Source organism: Eleutherodactylus coqui, chromosome 11 (assembly GCF_035609145.1).
Source record: "Eleutherodactylus coqui strain aEleCoq1 chromosome 11, aEleCoq1.hap1, whole genome shotgun sequence".
NCBI lineage: Eukaryota > Metazoa > Chordata > Amphibia > Anura > Eleutherodactylidae > Eleutherodactylus > Eleutherodactylus coqui.
Genome location: NC_089847.1, coordinates 32,598,338 through 32,615,878, shown reverse-complemented (window position 1 = coordinate 32,615,878; position 17,541 = coordinate 32,598,338). Strand labels below are relative to the sequence as shown.

At 45.7% G+C, this 17,541-nt stretch overlaps 1 protein-coding gene across 4 annotated transcripts in view; it reads right to left on the bottom strand.

Moving 5' to 3' along the window:
• The window catches only part of WWOX (WW domain containing oxidoreductase), a 919,890-nt gene extending 907,138 nt beyond the window's left edge, over nt 1-12,752 (bottom strand). For all 4 annotated transcript variants that reach the window (XM_066583725.1, XM_066583726.1, XM_066583728.1 and 1 more), the window contains exons 1-4: nt 12,572-12,752; nt 7,708-7,824; nt 4,950-5,014; nt 3,534-3,591 (exon numbers count right to left, since the gene is read on the bottom strand). In XM_066583725.1, the coding sequence (XP_066439822.1) occupies nt 3,534-3,591; nt 4,950-5,014; nt 7,708-7,814 (230 nt within the window). In that variant the 5' untranslated portion in view covers nt 7,815-7,824; nt 12,572-12,752. The remainder of the gene's footprint in view (nt 1-3,533; nt 3,592-4,949; nt 5,015-7,707; nt 7,825-12,571) is intronic.
• Nucleotides 12,753-17,541: the final 4,789 nt, after the last annotated feature.

The following is a 17,541-nucleotide window of genomic DNA, read 5'->3' as shown; positions in this document are numbered from 1 at the left end:
AGCCCCAACACCTTGCTTGGGATGCTTCCTACTTACCCATTGCTGATGATACTGACGTCACGTCCTGCTCGCTGTGGCTGCTCGTCTCTCTCCCAAGCAGGAGGCGCTAGAGGCAGAATTTCTCCGTCATCAAAAATAGCCGTTATCGTTCGGTTGCAGATTACCTCTCGGCACGTGGTATCGTGACCCCGCGTAAGTGGAGACTTCGATCCCAGATCTCTGCTGGATCCTTGCAATGGCTTCGCTTTATGGCAGGACGGGGTTACCGTGCCAGGGATATCATGTTTTTCCACGTTGTGGTTTGACACCGATTACTCGGACAGCAGGTGTCTTGTGGGAAGCTCCTTGTCTGGAGCTTTGTCCCGGTGAGTAGCAGGGGCTGTTACTTGGGTCCCTTTATGCTACGTCTCGGAGCATGCCGGATGCCTAGGCGTCTGTTAACGCTAGTCGCGGTCAAAGAGCTGTTTTTCGCTTCGTTACACATGTGGTTTCTTATATTTTCCCGCCCCCTTGGGTACTGCTCTGGAACGTCTCAAGAACAAAACGGTGTCCTCCAATGACACGGACGAGAAAACAAGATTTTGGTATAACTTACCGTAAAATCTCTTTCTCGTCCTGTTCATTGGGGGACACAGCACCCACCCAGTCTGGTATTAGGACTGTAGAAGAACTTCAGTTGAGAAATAGAACCAGCACTCTGGAATTTTGTACAAAAAGAATCCTCCTGTTTATTCCCCGGTCAAATGCATAAAAAAGGCTGCAACGTTTCGACCTGATGCAACAGGGCTTTGTCAAGCATGCAGTCTGAAGGCAATAAGCCCCCTTTATATAGTACATAAAAACACCCATAATGCAACAGTGTATACATCAAACAACACACATAGGTCATGATTGGTCCCGGCAGAAGTAAGTTACAGCTGGAGTAAATTAGTTAAAGGGGTTCTGACATCAAAAAAAAAAAATTGTACTCACCTTGCCTGGCCTGGCCCGATCGCCAGGCATGTCCCCTCCAGCCGGCATCTTCTTCTGTGCCTTTAAAGCAGAGCAGGAGCGGTCAAAAAGACCGCTTCCTGCTCTGGTCCGTCCGTCAGGCACTTCCGAGGTCAACGGACGGACCGCCACAGCAAGCACGTCACAAGCAGTGCTTGCTGTGGGCGGCCCGTCCGTCCGGCTGAACTCCGGAGTGCTGCGCATGCGCAGTGGAGACACAGCCCGTCCTGACTCCTGTCAGAGGGCACCTCTCCACTGCGCATGCGCGCGATCCCGGAGCGGCGCGGCTCGTGCAGACAGAAGAAGAGGAGCAGCGCCTGCCGGGAGATGACCCCCCGATGTCAACAACAACAGAAGACAAGGTAAGTGTTATCTTTTTATGCTTTAGCAGTCATTAAACCATGGGTTCCCTGGGTCCATTAGCCACACCAGGGAACAATGGCTGCTAAAGCATAAAAACATTATTCATGTCAGAACCCCTTTAATCAATACACCTAATGAACTTACATGTGTCATCCCGGTACACATTGATGTATATCTCCCTCTCTCAGCGTCCATCTTGCAAAACTGCGCATGTGCGGGTCAGATACCCAATCAGGGACTTCCCCATACCCATACTAGGCCAATAGACGCTACTGCCGGGACCAATCATGACCTATGTGTGTTGTTTGATGTATACACTGTTGCATTATGGGTGTTTTTATGTACTATATAAAGGGGGCTTATTGCCTTCAGACTGCATGCTTGACAAAGCCCTGTTGCATCAGGTCGAAAAGTTGCAGCCTTTTTTATGCATTTGACCGGGCAATAAAGAGGAGGATTCCTTTTGTACAAAATTCCAGAGTGCTGGTTCTATTTCTCAATTGAAGTTCTTCTATCGTGGTGAGGATCTACGAGTCCAGATCCATTGAGGGACCGTGCACCAGGTGTCTTTCCTTTTCCTTTTTATAAAGGTCCTGCTGCTCTCCACTTCTCTTGATTATTTGGTATTAGGACTGTAACGTACACGTCTCTTGGTCGGAGTGTTCTCAGTGCAGTCGCACACGGCCAATAAGTTACACAATTTTTAAGGGCTGTTGTTGTTTATTAACTATTATTGTCGTATCCTACTGGCTGCTCCTACTGCTTGCATAGTAACTGAATTAGCTGGATGTCTGCAGGAGGGATATAGCTAGTGGGAGGAGTTAACACTTTTTATGCTTAGTGTCGCCTCCTAGTGGCAGTAGCTATACCCAAAGTCAAAGCTGTGTCCCCCAATAAACAGGACGAGAAAGAGATTTTACATTTAGTTACACCAAAATCTTGTTATTTGGTATCGCTGCATCCATAAAAGTCAGATCTATCGAAGTAATGTAAAAAAATAAAAATGATCAAAACGTCGTATGTATTCCAATATGGTACCAATAGAAACTACAGGATGTCCCACAAAAAATGAGCCCCTGCACAACTATGTCGACGGGAAAATAAAAGTTATGGTTGTCAGAAGATGGCGGCAAAAAATAATGTGAAAAAATCTAATATCTTTGAAAAAAAAAAGTAAATAAATAAATATATATATATATATATATATATATATACATACACACACACACATATATATATAAATTTGGTATCGTAGTAATCATACTGACCCACGGAATAAAGTTATCAGATCATTTTTTGTTGCAGTGTGTACGCCGTAGAAACTGCGTTGATGGATAAATAACAGGGTTATGCTTTTTAAAGGGGTGAAGGAAGAAACAAAAATGGAAAAAAAGAGCCAGGTCCTTAAGGCCTCATGTCCACGGGAAAAATCAGGCCCACCGAGGATTCTCGATGCATAACCCCGCAGCGGGTCCCTCCTTTCCCACGGACCTGAGGCCTAAAAAGAAGATTCCCTCCGTCACAGCCGGATCTTCTTTCTTCGGCCTGGCGGATGTGCTCAGCACGCCGACAGCGTGCCGTGCGCATGCGTCGGGCACTCCATCATTTTTTTTCGCGCCGGACAGCAGAAATTCAGGTGCGGGTGTGCCGCGTATCCGGACTGCTTCCATAGGCTTTAATAGAAGCCTGTGGGAGACCCGCACTAAAATGGAGCATGCCGCGGGTGTTTTCCCGCACACGCAATCCACGCCTCAGAGGAAAATGACATCCGCAGGTATTTAACTACCTGCGGGTGTCCAATGCATCCCTATGGGGCGCGGATCACGTTGCGGGAGAAACGCTGCGGATTTTAAATTACATTTTAGCAGTAGACATGAGGCCTTAGGGATTACAGCAAATCATATTCACATATAGAGAGGAAACAAACCCACTACAGATTATCTACTATAATTGCACTGTAACTCTAATCTGCGAATTTGCAACAAATCCTCAGCGTTTTCGCAATACGTGAACGCACCCCTAAGGAGTGTAATACTCCCTTGGAAAAGGTATGCAAATTAGCTCTCCTCCACAAGGGGGCACTGCAGGGACAGTTTTCTTCCTATTAGAGGAAAGTGAATTTACATGGGCCGTAATGATAAGGATGCATCTAACACATAAGCAACTTCATGCATACTTACTCAACAAAATAGATCTGTCCATTTTCATCAGTTTCTTGTTCCCAGCCATATGGGAGATCTGCAGGAGGTGAAGATATGTGTATTATCATACTAACTATAGGACAGACAAGTGGTTTAAACCTGTAACACTTAACCTGTCTAGAAAGTAGAATACCCAGCGTGCTCTGACAGCCACATACAACGGAGTTATAGTCCACAGTAGCTGAAAAGCCACAGGTTGAGGACCATAGAGATACAAAATGGGAGATTTTGGAAGTACTGATGCCAAATTTTCAAGAGGCGCACATCTTTTAAGTTTGGCACATTTTTGGCTGTCCGTGTGGCACAAATACAAAGCTACACCTGTTATAGTGTAAATTATAGTACATTTTTTATTCCTTTTGTGTAGCCCTTTCAATAGGGGGCGTAAAATGAGAAAAAAAAAGGGGAAACATTTTGCAAATGTAGGATGGAGCAAAATATTTAAAGGCACAGATTAATTCCCATCCTCTATACTATCATCTATGGGGTTCCCATAGTTCCCATTAATTCCCATACTCAGTCTATACTATCATCTATGGGGTTGTAGATATCAGGTGCCATTAAATGGGTTATCTTGAGACAATGGGGCCTATTTATTATGCCCTGAACACCAGAATTCTGAGATGCAAAAGCCACGTGCCAAAACTGCAACTTTTCGGGGATGTATGCTGCACCTCACCATTTTTTTTTTTTTTAAAGAAGGCAGGCACGCGGCCCGTCATATTTACTATAATCTACATCATAAACTGGCATAGATTGTAGCAAAAAGCGACTCCAACAATGAGCTGTTGTAGGTTTTCATCTGGCACATGTAAGCGTCGCCAGATGCAACAAATGTATCAAGTGGCTCGTGCCTCTAATACATTTGTCACTCGTAGCGCGGCGCACAGTTTACTTAGACCAGTGTGTGAAATGCCGGCCTAAGTAATTAGACTTCATTGCATTTGATAAAAAGCTGCCCAAGCCATACTCGCCTCCCTCAGACTCCTAGTCCCTACTGCTCTTTACTTCTGGGTGCAGAATGAAGACATCCTGACACCAGGTCATGTGATCACTGTAGTTAATCTCCAGCTGAAGCAAGCTAGTGATTGGCTGCAGCAGTCACATGGCTCTGGTGTTCGTGACATCATTACAGGCGCCCTGGATCCGGCAGTGAAGGCCAGCGGGGACCGAGAGCCCGCAGATCAGGAGCTGCAGGGAAGGTATGGATTTTTTATGTCTATACAGTTGGCAGCTTTTTAAAAGAAATACATTGTCCCCCAGATAACTCCTTTAAATTCAGCCATGATGACCCTATAACACCAATAGTACGATTAATAAGTTACACTCGCAGTAAAAGACCCACAAAACAAGTAACACGAATCATAGGGAGAAGAACGAAAACTTATTACCAACCTCCTGCAATTCTCTTCCGTTTTCCCGTTTTCGGATGCTCCCACTGGGTTTTTTCATCTAAGTGGCTATTAAATGAAAAAAGGAATTGTTAGTTTGCTACCAAATTATCTACAGTTCACTAAAGCCTCATTTACACTAGACAGAGCTGCATTCCCAGTTCTGGTGGTGGTTATTGGAAACCATCAGCAAGCTTGCCCCCCCCCCCCTTCCCACCCCCACCATCCTCTTAGCCATCTGATCAATTTAAAAAGGATGCACGAGTCTCTGTTGCTGCTGTGTTGCACTTTTTGGGATACAGCCCAGAGACAAGGCTGCTCCCCGTGCAATGTGGGGTCATCAGGTCATCTGATAAGATTGTGTCAGCTACAGATCACTACAAATACTGGATGCACCGACCATTTCAACATATATTGCACTGATATTTTGCAGTCTGCTTAAATTCTGCAGAAACCAGTGAGATAGAAGCATACCTATACCAACTCAGTGAAGAACTACTGTACCAAAACCAAGCTTATAACATGAATACGGCATCAGAACCAAGCTTATAACATAGATACAGCATCAGAACTAAGCATGTGTATTGCAAGGGGCACTGATGGGCTGTCAGTGGCTTCTCAAAACATCAAAGTGTAGGAGATAGAGCCAGGAGGAGGATGATTCATGCTGTATGGAGGTAGATGATCATCTGGCCAGGTGGAGCTAAGGAGGGAGATTGCCCCTAACCTACATCCACCTGGTCCACCCCTACAAGCTGGTGGCATGTGTCATACGTACAAAAAGCTGGTCCTGTGGATGTATCATAAATATCTTTGGCAGGAGTACCCCTATAAAAGCCTAACACAGAAGGGCCTTACTGTCCCAATGTCCATATGCATATGAGTATAAGAGGAGGCATACAAAGGTTTTTTGCTTTGGATTCCTTAAGAATCATGGCATGCTCCATGGGGTGTCCTGTGTATTAAGGTATACTCAGCAGCTATACTGTACGCTTTTAGGATACAATAGTACATACGGCACATAAAGAAGAAGGGTGATACAGTAGCATCTGAAGGCTGCATAGCTCTGTAGAAGTAAGCTGCCTAGTGAGTATGGTGCTTTTTACCTTATTTCAGCCTTTTACCAGGGCGGATTTTTAAATCCGCAGTAAGTCAGATTTTACCCCCTTCGATATAGCGTGGGGAAATCTGCATATGTCATTTTTTGTGCAGATTCAGACCCGGCCTAAATCTTTGGAGCAACAGCTGGTGACTTTCCTAACTGCGGATGCAAAAATATTTCTTAAGCCGGATTCACATGAGTGTATTTGCGCATGTAATACACAGAGAAAGGAACGCATTGATTTCAATGGGTTCATTTACATGCACGGATTTTGTGTGCAAATTTTCGGGTGTGAAAAAAAAAAAGGAAGCATGATCCATTTTCCTGCGGATTTGCACAGGCAAAGAGCACAAATTCAACTCATTAAAAGAATTGGCCACTTCAATGGCTAAGAGCATCTGTGCATATTTGTTTGCATGTGCACAAAAAGTACGGTGAGTTAACCATGTGCAAGTACACAATGCCTATTCCGCAAAAACACGGTGAAACTTCATGCACAAATACTAGAGATGAGCGAGTAGTGCCTTAGCCGAGTATCTCCCCGCTCGTCTCTAAAGATTCGGGGGCCGGCGGGGGAGAGCAGGGAGGAACGGAGGGGAAATCTCTCTCTCCCTCTCTCCCCGCCGCAACTCACCTGTCACCGGCGCCGGCCCCCGAATCTTTAGAGATGAGTGGGGAGATACTCGGCTAAGGCACTGCTCACTCGAGTAATGTGCCTTAGCGAGTATACTCACTCATCTCTAACAAATACGCTTCTGCTCATGTGAATCTGGCCTTAGTGTTTCCAGACTAGTGCTCCGTGGCTTGGACTATTCAATAATATACCCACCCAGGGCGGCTAGAATGCAGTAAAACTGCTTTAAAAAAAGGAATCGGCAAAACCGCGTACATTTTTACAGCTATTTCGCTGCGTTTGCCTTTTTCTTTTATCAGCAAACATGGCAAAAAGTCTGCAAGAACGCACCTTGTTTTGCTGATGCAGTTTTGGGGTGGTTTTGACCACGCTGTGTGAATACACCTATGGCTAATTTCACACGGGCGAGTGCGATATTGGGCTGTGAAACTCGCCTTGATACCTCGCTCGGAAACGTGCGATGTCCCTGCGGATGGGAAGCGTTTTTGTGTCACAGGGAAGTAGCGATGTGGGAAAAAATTGCATGCGTGTGAGTGCGATGCGAGGGCTCCCAGTGACAACAATGGGAAACACTTGCCCGTTGCTTTCAGCCGCCACGGAGGATCGCTACTTCCCTGAAGCAATGCAAGGCGTTTCTAACACAAAAACACTTCGCATCCACGAGGACATCGCATCCTCCCATGTGAAATGAGCCTAAATGTTATGTACAGACTGCAATGCCACTGATAGGATCCAATAAAGCTACAGTAGAAGAGGTACGAGACTAGAAAAACCGTGCAAAAATGAGCCGCATTCAGAGCAGATGTACTGCGCATTGCAAACTTCTAAAGTTTTGCTTCTTTGGCTTTAGCTCTACAGAGGAACGTAAAGACAGCATATAGGAACAGGCTGAATTCTTCAGCCATGTGTCCATGTCCCTTACAAGGAGCATTCTGCATGACGTATCTGATGTGTAACTCTTAGGTAACCCATGTCTATTCTACATGCTGCCCATTCATACGGCGTGTGCCCTCCGCATACTCTTACTTGGCATAGTAAACCCATCCATCCTTGGTGCTCCTCTCCTCCCATCCAGGCGGCAGCTCATCTTCGCTGTCGGTATCATCCAGGCCTGCGTACTTCAGGGCTGCCATGGCACTGCGGCTGCAAATGTAATGTTATTATTGATTAATAATGTAAATCAGTCCGGCAGCTGCACTACTACACCGACTTCTCTGGCTCAGCCTGTACCATGATTCTACCACTAGAGGTCCTCGCAACTCAACAGATGGCCAACAGCACAATATGAGCAGCGAGGGTGCGGGTTATTATGGCAAGTGAGAAGACCATGCGGTTACTTCCACGTGTGCCAAACGGCGCTGGCTTTCTTTTTCCCGCATGCAGCTTTACTACAAATTGATGTAGTTTTTGGCCACGGGGGCTTCTTACACGTGAAACAGGTTCTTGCAATCGCAACGCAAGGCCGATTTATAGTAAAACCACATTCACTTTTTAATTGCATGTAAGGGCGCTATTAAAAGGGCGCTCGCGTTTTCCTGACAATTGTCGGATTGCACCTGCAAACTCAGGTGCAGACCACCCATTAGCGCACACCGTTAACACTCGTATAATAGCGCTTATTATCGTGTGAGATTTCTGCGCTGCGAGATGCAAAAATCTTGCACGAATATGAACCCCATTGAACGCGATGTCCTTTATTTTCGCGTTCCTCTGAAAATATTGCCCATTGTTTTCAATGGGACCGTAAAACACATCGCACGGCGTGTGATATGCATGCAAATGTGATATGAGGGTTCCCACTGAAGACAAAAAGCTGTGCCGGAGGATCGCTACTTTAGGGAGGTGATGGGAGGCGTTCCTGACAGTAAAACATGTTGCATATACGATAAATCACACCTTGTTGAGCGCAATATTGGACTGAGTTTCATGGCCCGATATCGCGCTCGCCGTATGTATGTAACCTAACAGGTACAGACTTGTGGCTGAGACTATATCCAATAGCCACAGAATTTGGCTGACAAGATCGCGTTGCGTTGCTGGAATCGCAGCCACAAGCCGTCCCTGTTAGTTAATTCACTTTTGGATTTGGCTTAAAAAACTACACCAAAATGTGTGTTTTCCAAAAAATGCTGTGTGTGAAGCCGCCCTGATAGCGGCCTGAGGGCTCTATTACTCGTGGTTGCCCACGGGCGATAGTTAACAGTGTGATCCGCGCCGATAAATCGCACGCGGATCACGTTTGAAACGCTTTCCATAGGATAGCTTTGGAAAGCGCAGCCCAATGTACACGAGCGGGAAATCCATTGTGATTTTCCGCTTGTGTCTGTAAATTGTGGCATGCCACGATTTTCCGTGATCATAGTGATAGATCTATCACGGTAACTTTAAATGATCTCCCGCGGCGGAAATCCGCTTGCAAGAATCTGCCCCGCCCGTGAACAGGCGGCCTAACGCTCAAGTAATAGTGCTGATTGCTGAGCCGCACCGATGCTTGCAGGTGGAGCCCAGCAATTGTCAGGAAAACGCGAGCGCCAACGGCAGCCTCTAGCGCTCTTATAATCGCACACTAAGGCCTCATTCGCATTGGCGGAAGTACACTGCGTGATTTCAATGGGTTCATTCACATCTGCGTATGTTTCATGCAATTTTTGGTCACATGAAAGAATACGTAGCATAACATATTTTAGTGTATATTACACACTGAAATAGCGCATAGAAGTGAATGCGCCGGCAGGAAACCAACGTATTTATTGCGCATTTGTGCATCAAAACAACGGTCCGTTCTGCGTTCTTTTTCTGCGTGTGTAAATAGGCTGCGTATTTACAAAAACAGAGCAAAAGGGCTGAAATACACAGCGAGTAAGCGAGGAGCTTACGCCCGTGTGCATGACCCCTCAGGAAGCACGGCCGCGGGATATGCGGAGAATGGAGTCAGTGGATTTTTGCTGATCCCCACACACGTGCGCATTGATACGCCTGAGAAAACAAATTGCAACATGCTCTATTTTACCGCGTACGACGTGCGCCCAGCGCTATTGTTCTCTATGGGTGCGCGTGAAACGCGTGTCGCTGCGATACATGCAGCAAAGTGAAAAAAAAAAGCAGGAAGGAATTGTTGTGGGTTTTTAGCACAGTGCATACGCACAAAGCACGTACGCAATCATATGCAGGGGAGAAGAGATTTAATACGCAGGGATTCACAGCTAATTGCATACACTCGTCAACACGAGGCCTAAATCTGCGGCCAAGTCTGTACCATTTAGGCCTCATGTCCACTGCTAAAATGTAATTTAAAATCTGCAGCGTTTTTCCCGCATTCGGATCCGCGCCCCATAGGGATGCATTGGAACCCGCAAGTAGTTAAATACCTGCGGATGTCATTTTCCCCCGAGGCGCGGATTGCGTGTGCGGGAAAACACCCGCTGCATGCTCCATTTTCGTGCGGGTCTCCCGCAGGCTTCTATTGAAGCCGTCCAGATCTGCGGCACACCCGCAGCTGAATTTCTGCTCTCCGATGCGGGAGAGCAGGAGTTTTAAAAAAAAAGGGAGTGCCCGGCGCATGCGCGTGGCACGCTGCCGGCGTGCCGAGCACATCTGCCGGGCTGAAGAAAGAAGATCCGGCTGCGACGGAGGGAAGATCCGCAGCGTCCAGAGAGGTAAGTTAATCTTTTTAGGCCTCATGTTCGCGGGAAAGGAGGGACCCACTGCGGGATTCTGCATGGAGAATCCGTGGCAGGCTTGATTTTCCCCGTGGACATGAGGCCTTAGGGCTCATGTCCGCGACCGTGTTTTCACCGGCAGCGTTACACCGATATGTTCGTGAGTATGAAGTGTGCATCTGACCACTGCACATTTCCTGTATGTTTGGCGCTGCAGGAAGGCCACAGCAAGCGATGTGAAGGTGGTGTAATATCAGCGGTATAATACATAACACAACCAATCACAGCACAGCTCTTATGTTACCTCAGCAGTATAATATATAACAACCAATCACAGCACAGCTTTCATGTTACCCCAGCAGTATGAGAAATAGCAACCAATCACAGTGCAAATTTCATTTCAGCAGTATGAGAAATGAAAGCTGCGCTGTGATTGGTTGCCTTTGGCAACAAAAATTACAAGTGAAGTCGGTGAGTTTGGGATTTTTAATTGCGCCGGTATTCGTCGCCCGCTGATGAAGAACGCTCAGGCAAAACTTCATTCAAATGGGGCGGCACTGTGGATTTGTATCCGACACAAACAGGCAGATCGTGCGTTTAATACATAAGATAAGATTGGAGTACAAACGCATTTGTTTGCCGCGTAATACAATGCATACGGTCTCCTGGCAACAAGCGGGAAGCATGAATACGCATCGTACACACCCAGTGAAATACAGGGGCGATTCTGGGCAATGGAGCAAAATACAGGTCAGAATACACCAATACAAAGCCAGGGTGTTGTACGCTGTCCGTATTACATACATAAAACATATGCACGTAATAAAGACCTAAATTACGCCACTGTGAACGGGCCCTGAAATGTGTATTTTGACAACATTACAATTTCGTGCTAGATATGTAATACATCTGTTTGCATGAGCCATAGTTATTACATTATCAGTAATACATTTATAAGATATCGGAAATACAATGGAAGAGTAATAATGAAACGTATGGTATGTAGTAAATAGGACAAAAATAGAACATGGAATACATATGGAACACTAAACAAGACAAGGGAAATATATTATGGAGTATATAGTACAATAGCACAGGGGAAAAATAATACACCGGAATATATGTGTAATAGTAAACCAGATCGGGTGCATATAGTATGACAAAGTGTATAATAAACCGGACAGGGGAAATATATTACAGAGTATATAATAAACCGGACAGGAGAAATATAATATAATGAAGCATATAATAAAGTGGACAGGGGACATATTACCAGTACATTACAGAGTATATAATAAACCAGAGAGGGGAAATATAATATTATGGAGTACATAATTAACCGGAGGAATTATAATATTACAGAGTATATAATAAATAGGAGAGGAAAATTTTATATGAGGAAGTGTATAACTAACCAGACAGGGGAAATATAATATTATGGAGTACATAATTAACCAGAGGAATTATAATATTACAGAGTATATAATAAATAGGAGAGGAGAAATATAATATGAGGAAGTGTATAACTAACCAGACAGGGGAAATATAATATTACAGAGTATATAGGGGATACGTAATATTACAAAGTATATAAAAAAACAGAACAGGGGATATATAATACTACACAGTATATAATTAACCGGACAGGGGAAATATAAGATTACAGAGTATGTAATAAATAGGAGAGGGGAAATATAATATTATGGAGTACATAATTAACCAGAGGAATTATAATATTACAGAGTATATAATAAATAGGAGAGGAGAAATATAATATGAGGAAGTGTATAATTAACCAGACAGGAGAAATGTAATATTACGGATTACATAATTAGCCAGACAGGGGAAATATATTACAGAGTATATAGGGGATATGTAATATTACAAAGTATATAAAGGAAAACTGAACAGGGGACATATAATATTACGGAGTGTATAATAAACCGGACAGGGGACATATAATATTACGGAGTGTATAATAAACCGGACAGGGGATAGAACACTATTGTGGCAGCGATGTATGTACTTCGGTGATTAAGAATAATTAGGACGCAGACAATGTTTTGGGTAACTTTATCCAATGTGCCCTGCAGCAGCTCTGCAATCATGGAGTCTCCTGTCCTACCAAGTATTGTGTGGGGAGAGATGAGGATAATGACACCGTGCAGTTACTATGGCAGCTGGGCAGCACAGTCCCTGCCACAATGGAGCTCATGGGATAAGGCACTTGCCTTTACAGGATGCTGATTGCAGTTCAAGCTCCAGACGCCAGACTAGACTGTAAGCTCCTGGGACAAGGACTTTCTATGCCTGTTCTATGACTCCTCTGGGCTCAGCAGCTGCACCTATAATAACTGCAGATAACAGACTGCAGCTGCCTCTCTTAGATGGAGCTACAGAATTCACATGGACCTCTGCACTTCCTGTGTTTCCCCTAAACACTCCCCTCAGCAACACGCGCCGGCTGATGTGGTTCCTCCGGTCATATGTTCTGAGACCTGCAGGAGGTGCTGTGAGCGCACAGTCCTCAGCCTGCTTGTCTTCTAATTGTATGTGTGTGTATATAATACACATACATACATGTGTATGTATATATATATATATATATATATATATATATATATATATATATGTGTGTGTGCAAAAAAAAACAAAAAACAAGGGAGACAGCTGTCCGTCGCCCATAGCAACCAGCCACATTTCAGCTCTGATTTTTCAAAAGCTTTATGGAAAATGGAAGCAGCACCCTGACTGGTTGCTACGGGCGATTGCTCTGCTGTCCCTTCGCAGCACTTTTAATAAATCTACTCCTATGAATTTTGTCGCTTTGGATAACTCCAGTTCTTCGGGGCTCTGAAGTGCGGCGTATTTGCGCACGTAAAATGTAGACGTACTAAAGAACCTATTCATTTCAACGGGTTATTTCACATTCACTTTTTGGCGCACTATAAGGTCCCCATAGAAGTGATTGAGGGGTGCAATAGAGAAGGAGATGTATGAAGCACTAAGGGCGCCTTCACACTTGCGATCGCGATACCGCTGTGTTATTTTAACGCAACTGTCAATAGAACTTTCTAATGTTGAAAACGCATTGCGCAAAAATGACAAGTTTGTGCTTTGCGATTTTTGCGTGATGCATTTTTAACATTACAAAAGTCCTACTGACATTCGCGTTAAAAAAAATGCAGCGATATCGCGATCACTAGTGTGAAGGCGCCATAAGTAATTCTGCTGGGAAAAGAACACATCCGGAACTAATTAGCCATTTCAAGAGGTGCGTCTTGTTTGCCGCGCGCAAATGAACATGCCATGCGGGTGAAAAAAGTGCAGTAAAATATGCTATGTGCGCAAAAAAGCATTCTTCATTACGCAAAAACGCAGCGCTCAGGTGTGCGCAAATAAGCATACACAAATTTGCTGCAAATCAACCAAGGCACATTCCCCCCCCCCCCCCCCCCCCCCCCCCGTGTCAATGTACCCTTAGGCCACTTTCACACGGCCGGGAAAATCACGTGAGATTTGGGCGCTGAAAAAAGCACAAATTTCATACGAATATGAGGTCATACACATGAGGAATTTTTTTCCACATCGCATCGTGGCACGGGAAAGTATCGCAGCATGTCCTATCTTTGGACGTTCCCTCAGAACGCATCACATCACCCATTGTTTTCAATGGGGCCGGCAAAGCACCGCACGGTGTTCGAGGTGCACGCAAGTGCGATGCGAAGCGAGGATTCCCAATGTATTTGCGCACATATTTGCGATGCGTTCTTGCAGAATGTTCATTGCGTTTCTACATGTGTTTTGGTGTATTTTAGGGCTTAAACAAATGGGCAGATTAGCAACTATGCTATCCGCTACAAAGCGTAGTTGCGCATGAATCGCGGGTTTTCTTTCCAGATCATTCAAACTCTATGTTAGTGCGTGTGAGATTAAAAAAAAAACAAGGACGATAGGTCCAGCCCTAATATGTAGTATTAATGCGCAAGAATCCCGATAGTGGAAACGAAACTATTGAAATCAATGGTTTTATTTCATCGCTTTATGGATCCGTGGTTTGCACTGCCGCGTAACGGAACTAAAACACGCCCATCTATTTATGCCCTTACTGTACTTTTTGTGTAAAAATCGCAGCATGCTCTATCTTTGGCCGTTCCCCCAGAACGCATCGCCCATTGTCATTGCAAACAGCCAGAGGGGAGGAGAGAGGCAGAGAGATGGCGAAGGGGAGGGAAAGGGGAAGACAGCTCAGATGGTAGCGTATATCGGCCGGCCGTGAAAACGGCGGCCGATATACGCTCATGTAAATAATCCCTTATGATGGAACCGAACAGCACTAAACGGACTCCACTGACTGGTTTGCGTGGCATTTACTAGATGAAAAAGTACTGGTACTTTGTGCCGGATCAGCGATGGAACCTCTGAGCAGAAGTTCCAAGCAAGTTGTGAAAGTGGCCTAATTAACATAATTGACCACTTCAATGGGAGCATTCTTGCATGATTTTTTGCGTATGTGAATGTGCACAACTTGCACCTGCAAAAAGTACAGTAAAAATGCACAGACATGTGCGAGAACGCTCATCGCGCAAATATGCAGCACAAATGCGCTTATGCCTGTGGGAGACCGGTCTAATTATTGAGGAAAGTCCCTGACAAGCCATCCGGAGACGTGCAGTCAGGTCCTACAGGAGAAGAACAGCATTTTGCAGTAGCTCTCTGCTCTTGTTAGGGCCTCTTCACACAAACACATTTGCGCAGCGTATTGCACACGCAAAATTTGCACGCACAATATGCAGTGAATAGAACCCATTGATTTAGATTAGGTGCACATTTCGTCCACGCAGCATGTCCTATTTTCATGCGTATTGCGCAGGAACACAGCAGATATTAATCTAATTTAACTTAATTGCTCATTGAAATCAATGGGGGCATGCTTGCCTGTTTTTTTCACATGTGCAAATATGCACGAAAAGCATGCGCAAAAAATACAGTAAAACAAATACACAGTGCAAAAGTGCATGTAATTGCATTTAGGCCTGTCTAAGGGCTTAGGCTGGATTCAGACGAACGTATATCGGCTGGGTTTTCACGCCCAGCCGATATACGTCGTCTCTCTCTGCAGGGGGAGGAGGCTGGAAGAGCCAGGAGCAGGAACTGAGCTCCCGCCCCCTCTCTGCCTCTCTGCACTATTTGCAATGGGGAGAGGCGGGGCAGGGGGGGGCTAATTCTTGAGACTTAGCCCCACCCCCACCCCGCCTCCTTTCATTGCAAATAGTGCAGAGGGGCGGAGAGGAGGCAGAGAGGGGGCGGGAGCTCAGTTCCTGCTCCTGGCTCTTCCATCCTCCCCCCCCTGCACACGAGGACAACGTATATCGGCTCGGCGTGAAAACCGAGCCGATATACGTTCGTGGGAATGCAGCCTTATTCAGACGGGCGTATATCGGTCAGGTTTTCATGCCCGGACCATATACGCTGCCCCTGTCAGCAAGGGGATGAAGCGGGACAGGCCGAGAGCTAGTGCACTGATGCCTTCTCTCCGCCCTCGCCACTGTTTGCAACGGGAGGGGCGGTACAGGGGCAAAGCTAAGTTCCGCCCCATCCCATTGCAAACAGTGGCGAGGGGTGCAGGGGGGGGGAGCTCAGTGAACTGCTTCCGTCCCATCCTGCCTCCTCCCCTTGCAGAGAGGGGCAGCGTATATCGGCCAGGCGTGAAAACCCGACCGATATACGCCCGTCTAAATAAGCCCTAAAGCCAACCTAAAACCTGGATTAGGGCTTAAACAGATAGGCGTGATTTTGTTCCATTATAGGGCTGCGAAAATCACGGCCGCATAACGGGATGAAAAATGACCATTGATTTCAATGGTTTTGTGTCCACTATCAGGACACGCCCTATCTATCTCGCACTTAGAAAAACTAGACAGGCAGGACCTAACTTCTCGCTTTTTTTCCCCCAAACTCGTGCAGAATAGCGCGGGCATGGAAAGGTGGAAAAAAAGATAAGATTTTGACCTTGCTCATGCGCAAGTAGTGGCGAGCATAGTTGCCCACACGCCCATCTGAAGAAACCCATCACAGAGTCTGCATGAAGACTACGGCATGGATTCCCATTCAAATTAGTAGTCCTGCACGGAATCCGTATCAAATCCTTGGCAAATACCTCTGTGTGAACATGGCCTGACAAAATGCTCACACATGGCGGAAATCAATGGCAGTTGAAGCCCATGACGACGTCCAGCCCCGCTGCACTGACAGCATGCAGGGCGATCAGCTCATCACCGGGAATCCCAAGCGTTCGGTCCCCGGTGATCAACTATTGATGACCTATCCTGAGGACAGATCATGAATCACTTTTGCCTGAAAAACTTCTTTAACAGTTTTTTTTCTTTTACCACTGAAAATCAAGTTGAAAGTGGCTGCCACTAGGGGTCTCCCTTCCAGAATCTTTCCAATCCATTGCCTGTCATTAGGCATTTGGCTTCCCTAGTAACAGGGACATGAGGACATTGCTAGTTACTGCATGCAGCAGAGGGGTGTGCAGTCAGATGCTGCCTTGCGGCTGATTTGAGCAGGGCTATGCAAGTCACAATATTGAAGAGGACGCCCTGGCCAGTACAGTACTAGCCAAATGGCTGGTTTAGGAAATGCCCCCCTTCCCATAAGGAGATTGCAAACAGCAAAGCAATTAGCATGGAAAACTGAATTGCTAAGAGGTTATACTGGGTGCAAACAGCAGCCGCTAATGAGAACATGGGCTGCTCTAGAAAAGTTTTTGAAAACTCAGGTGCACTTTAATAAATCCCTCCCATAGTGTCTGTCCTACACATGACCACCCTGCGTGTGAAAGCAGGGACAGAGCAATTACATAGAAGTCATGCTCCACCAGAGATGAGAAATCCTGGTGCAACCAAAGTTACCAAAGAGTGGAGATAGGATGTTTAGGGGTTAAAAGTGAGGGCTGGTACTTGTAAAAACGTGGATGTATTTAGCAAAGACTATTGATTTTAGATCTAGAACAAACTAATCCATATGATCTTGGAATACCCCTTTAAGAAACCTCATGAGAGCCAAGCTGTGGCCAGGGTGCGGCTGCGGCTTCCTTTCTTGCACCAGAATTGCTTTATAGGGTTTCTATCCCTCCCTCTGTTGCATAGCACAATCCTTATTGCCCAATGCCAGTCCTTGTGGGGCGGCCACTGAT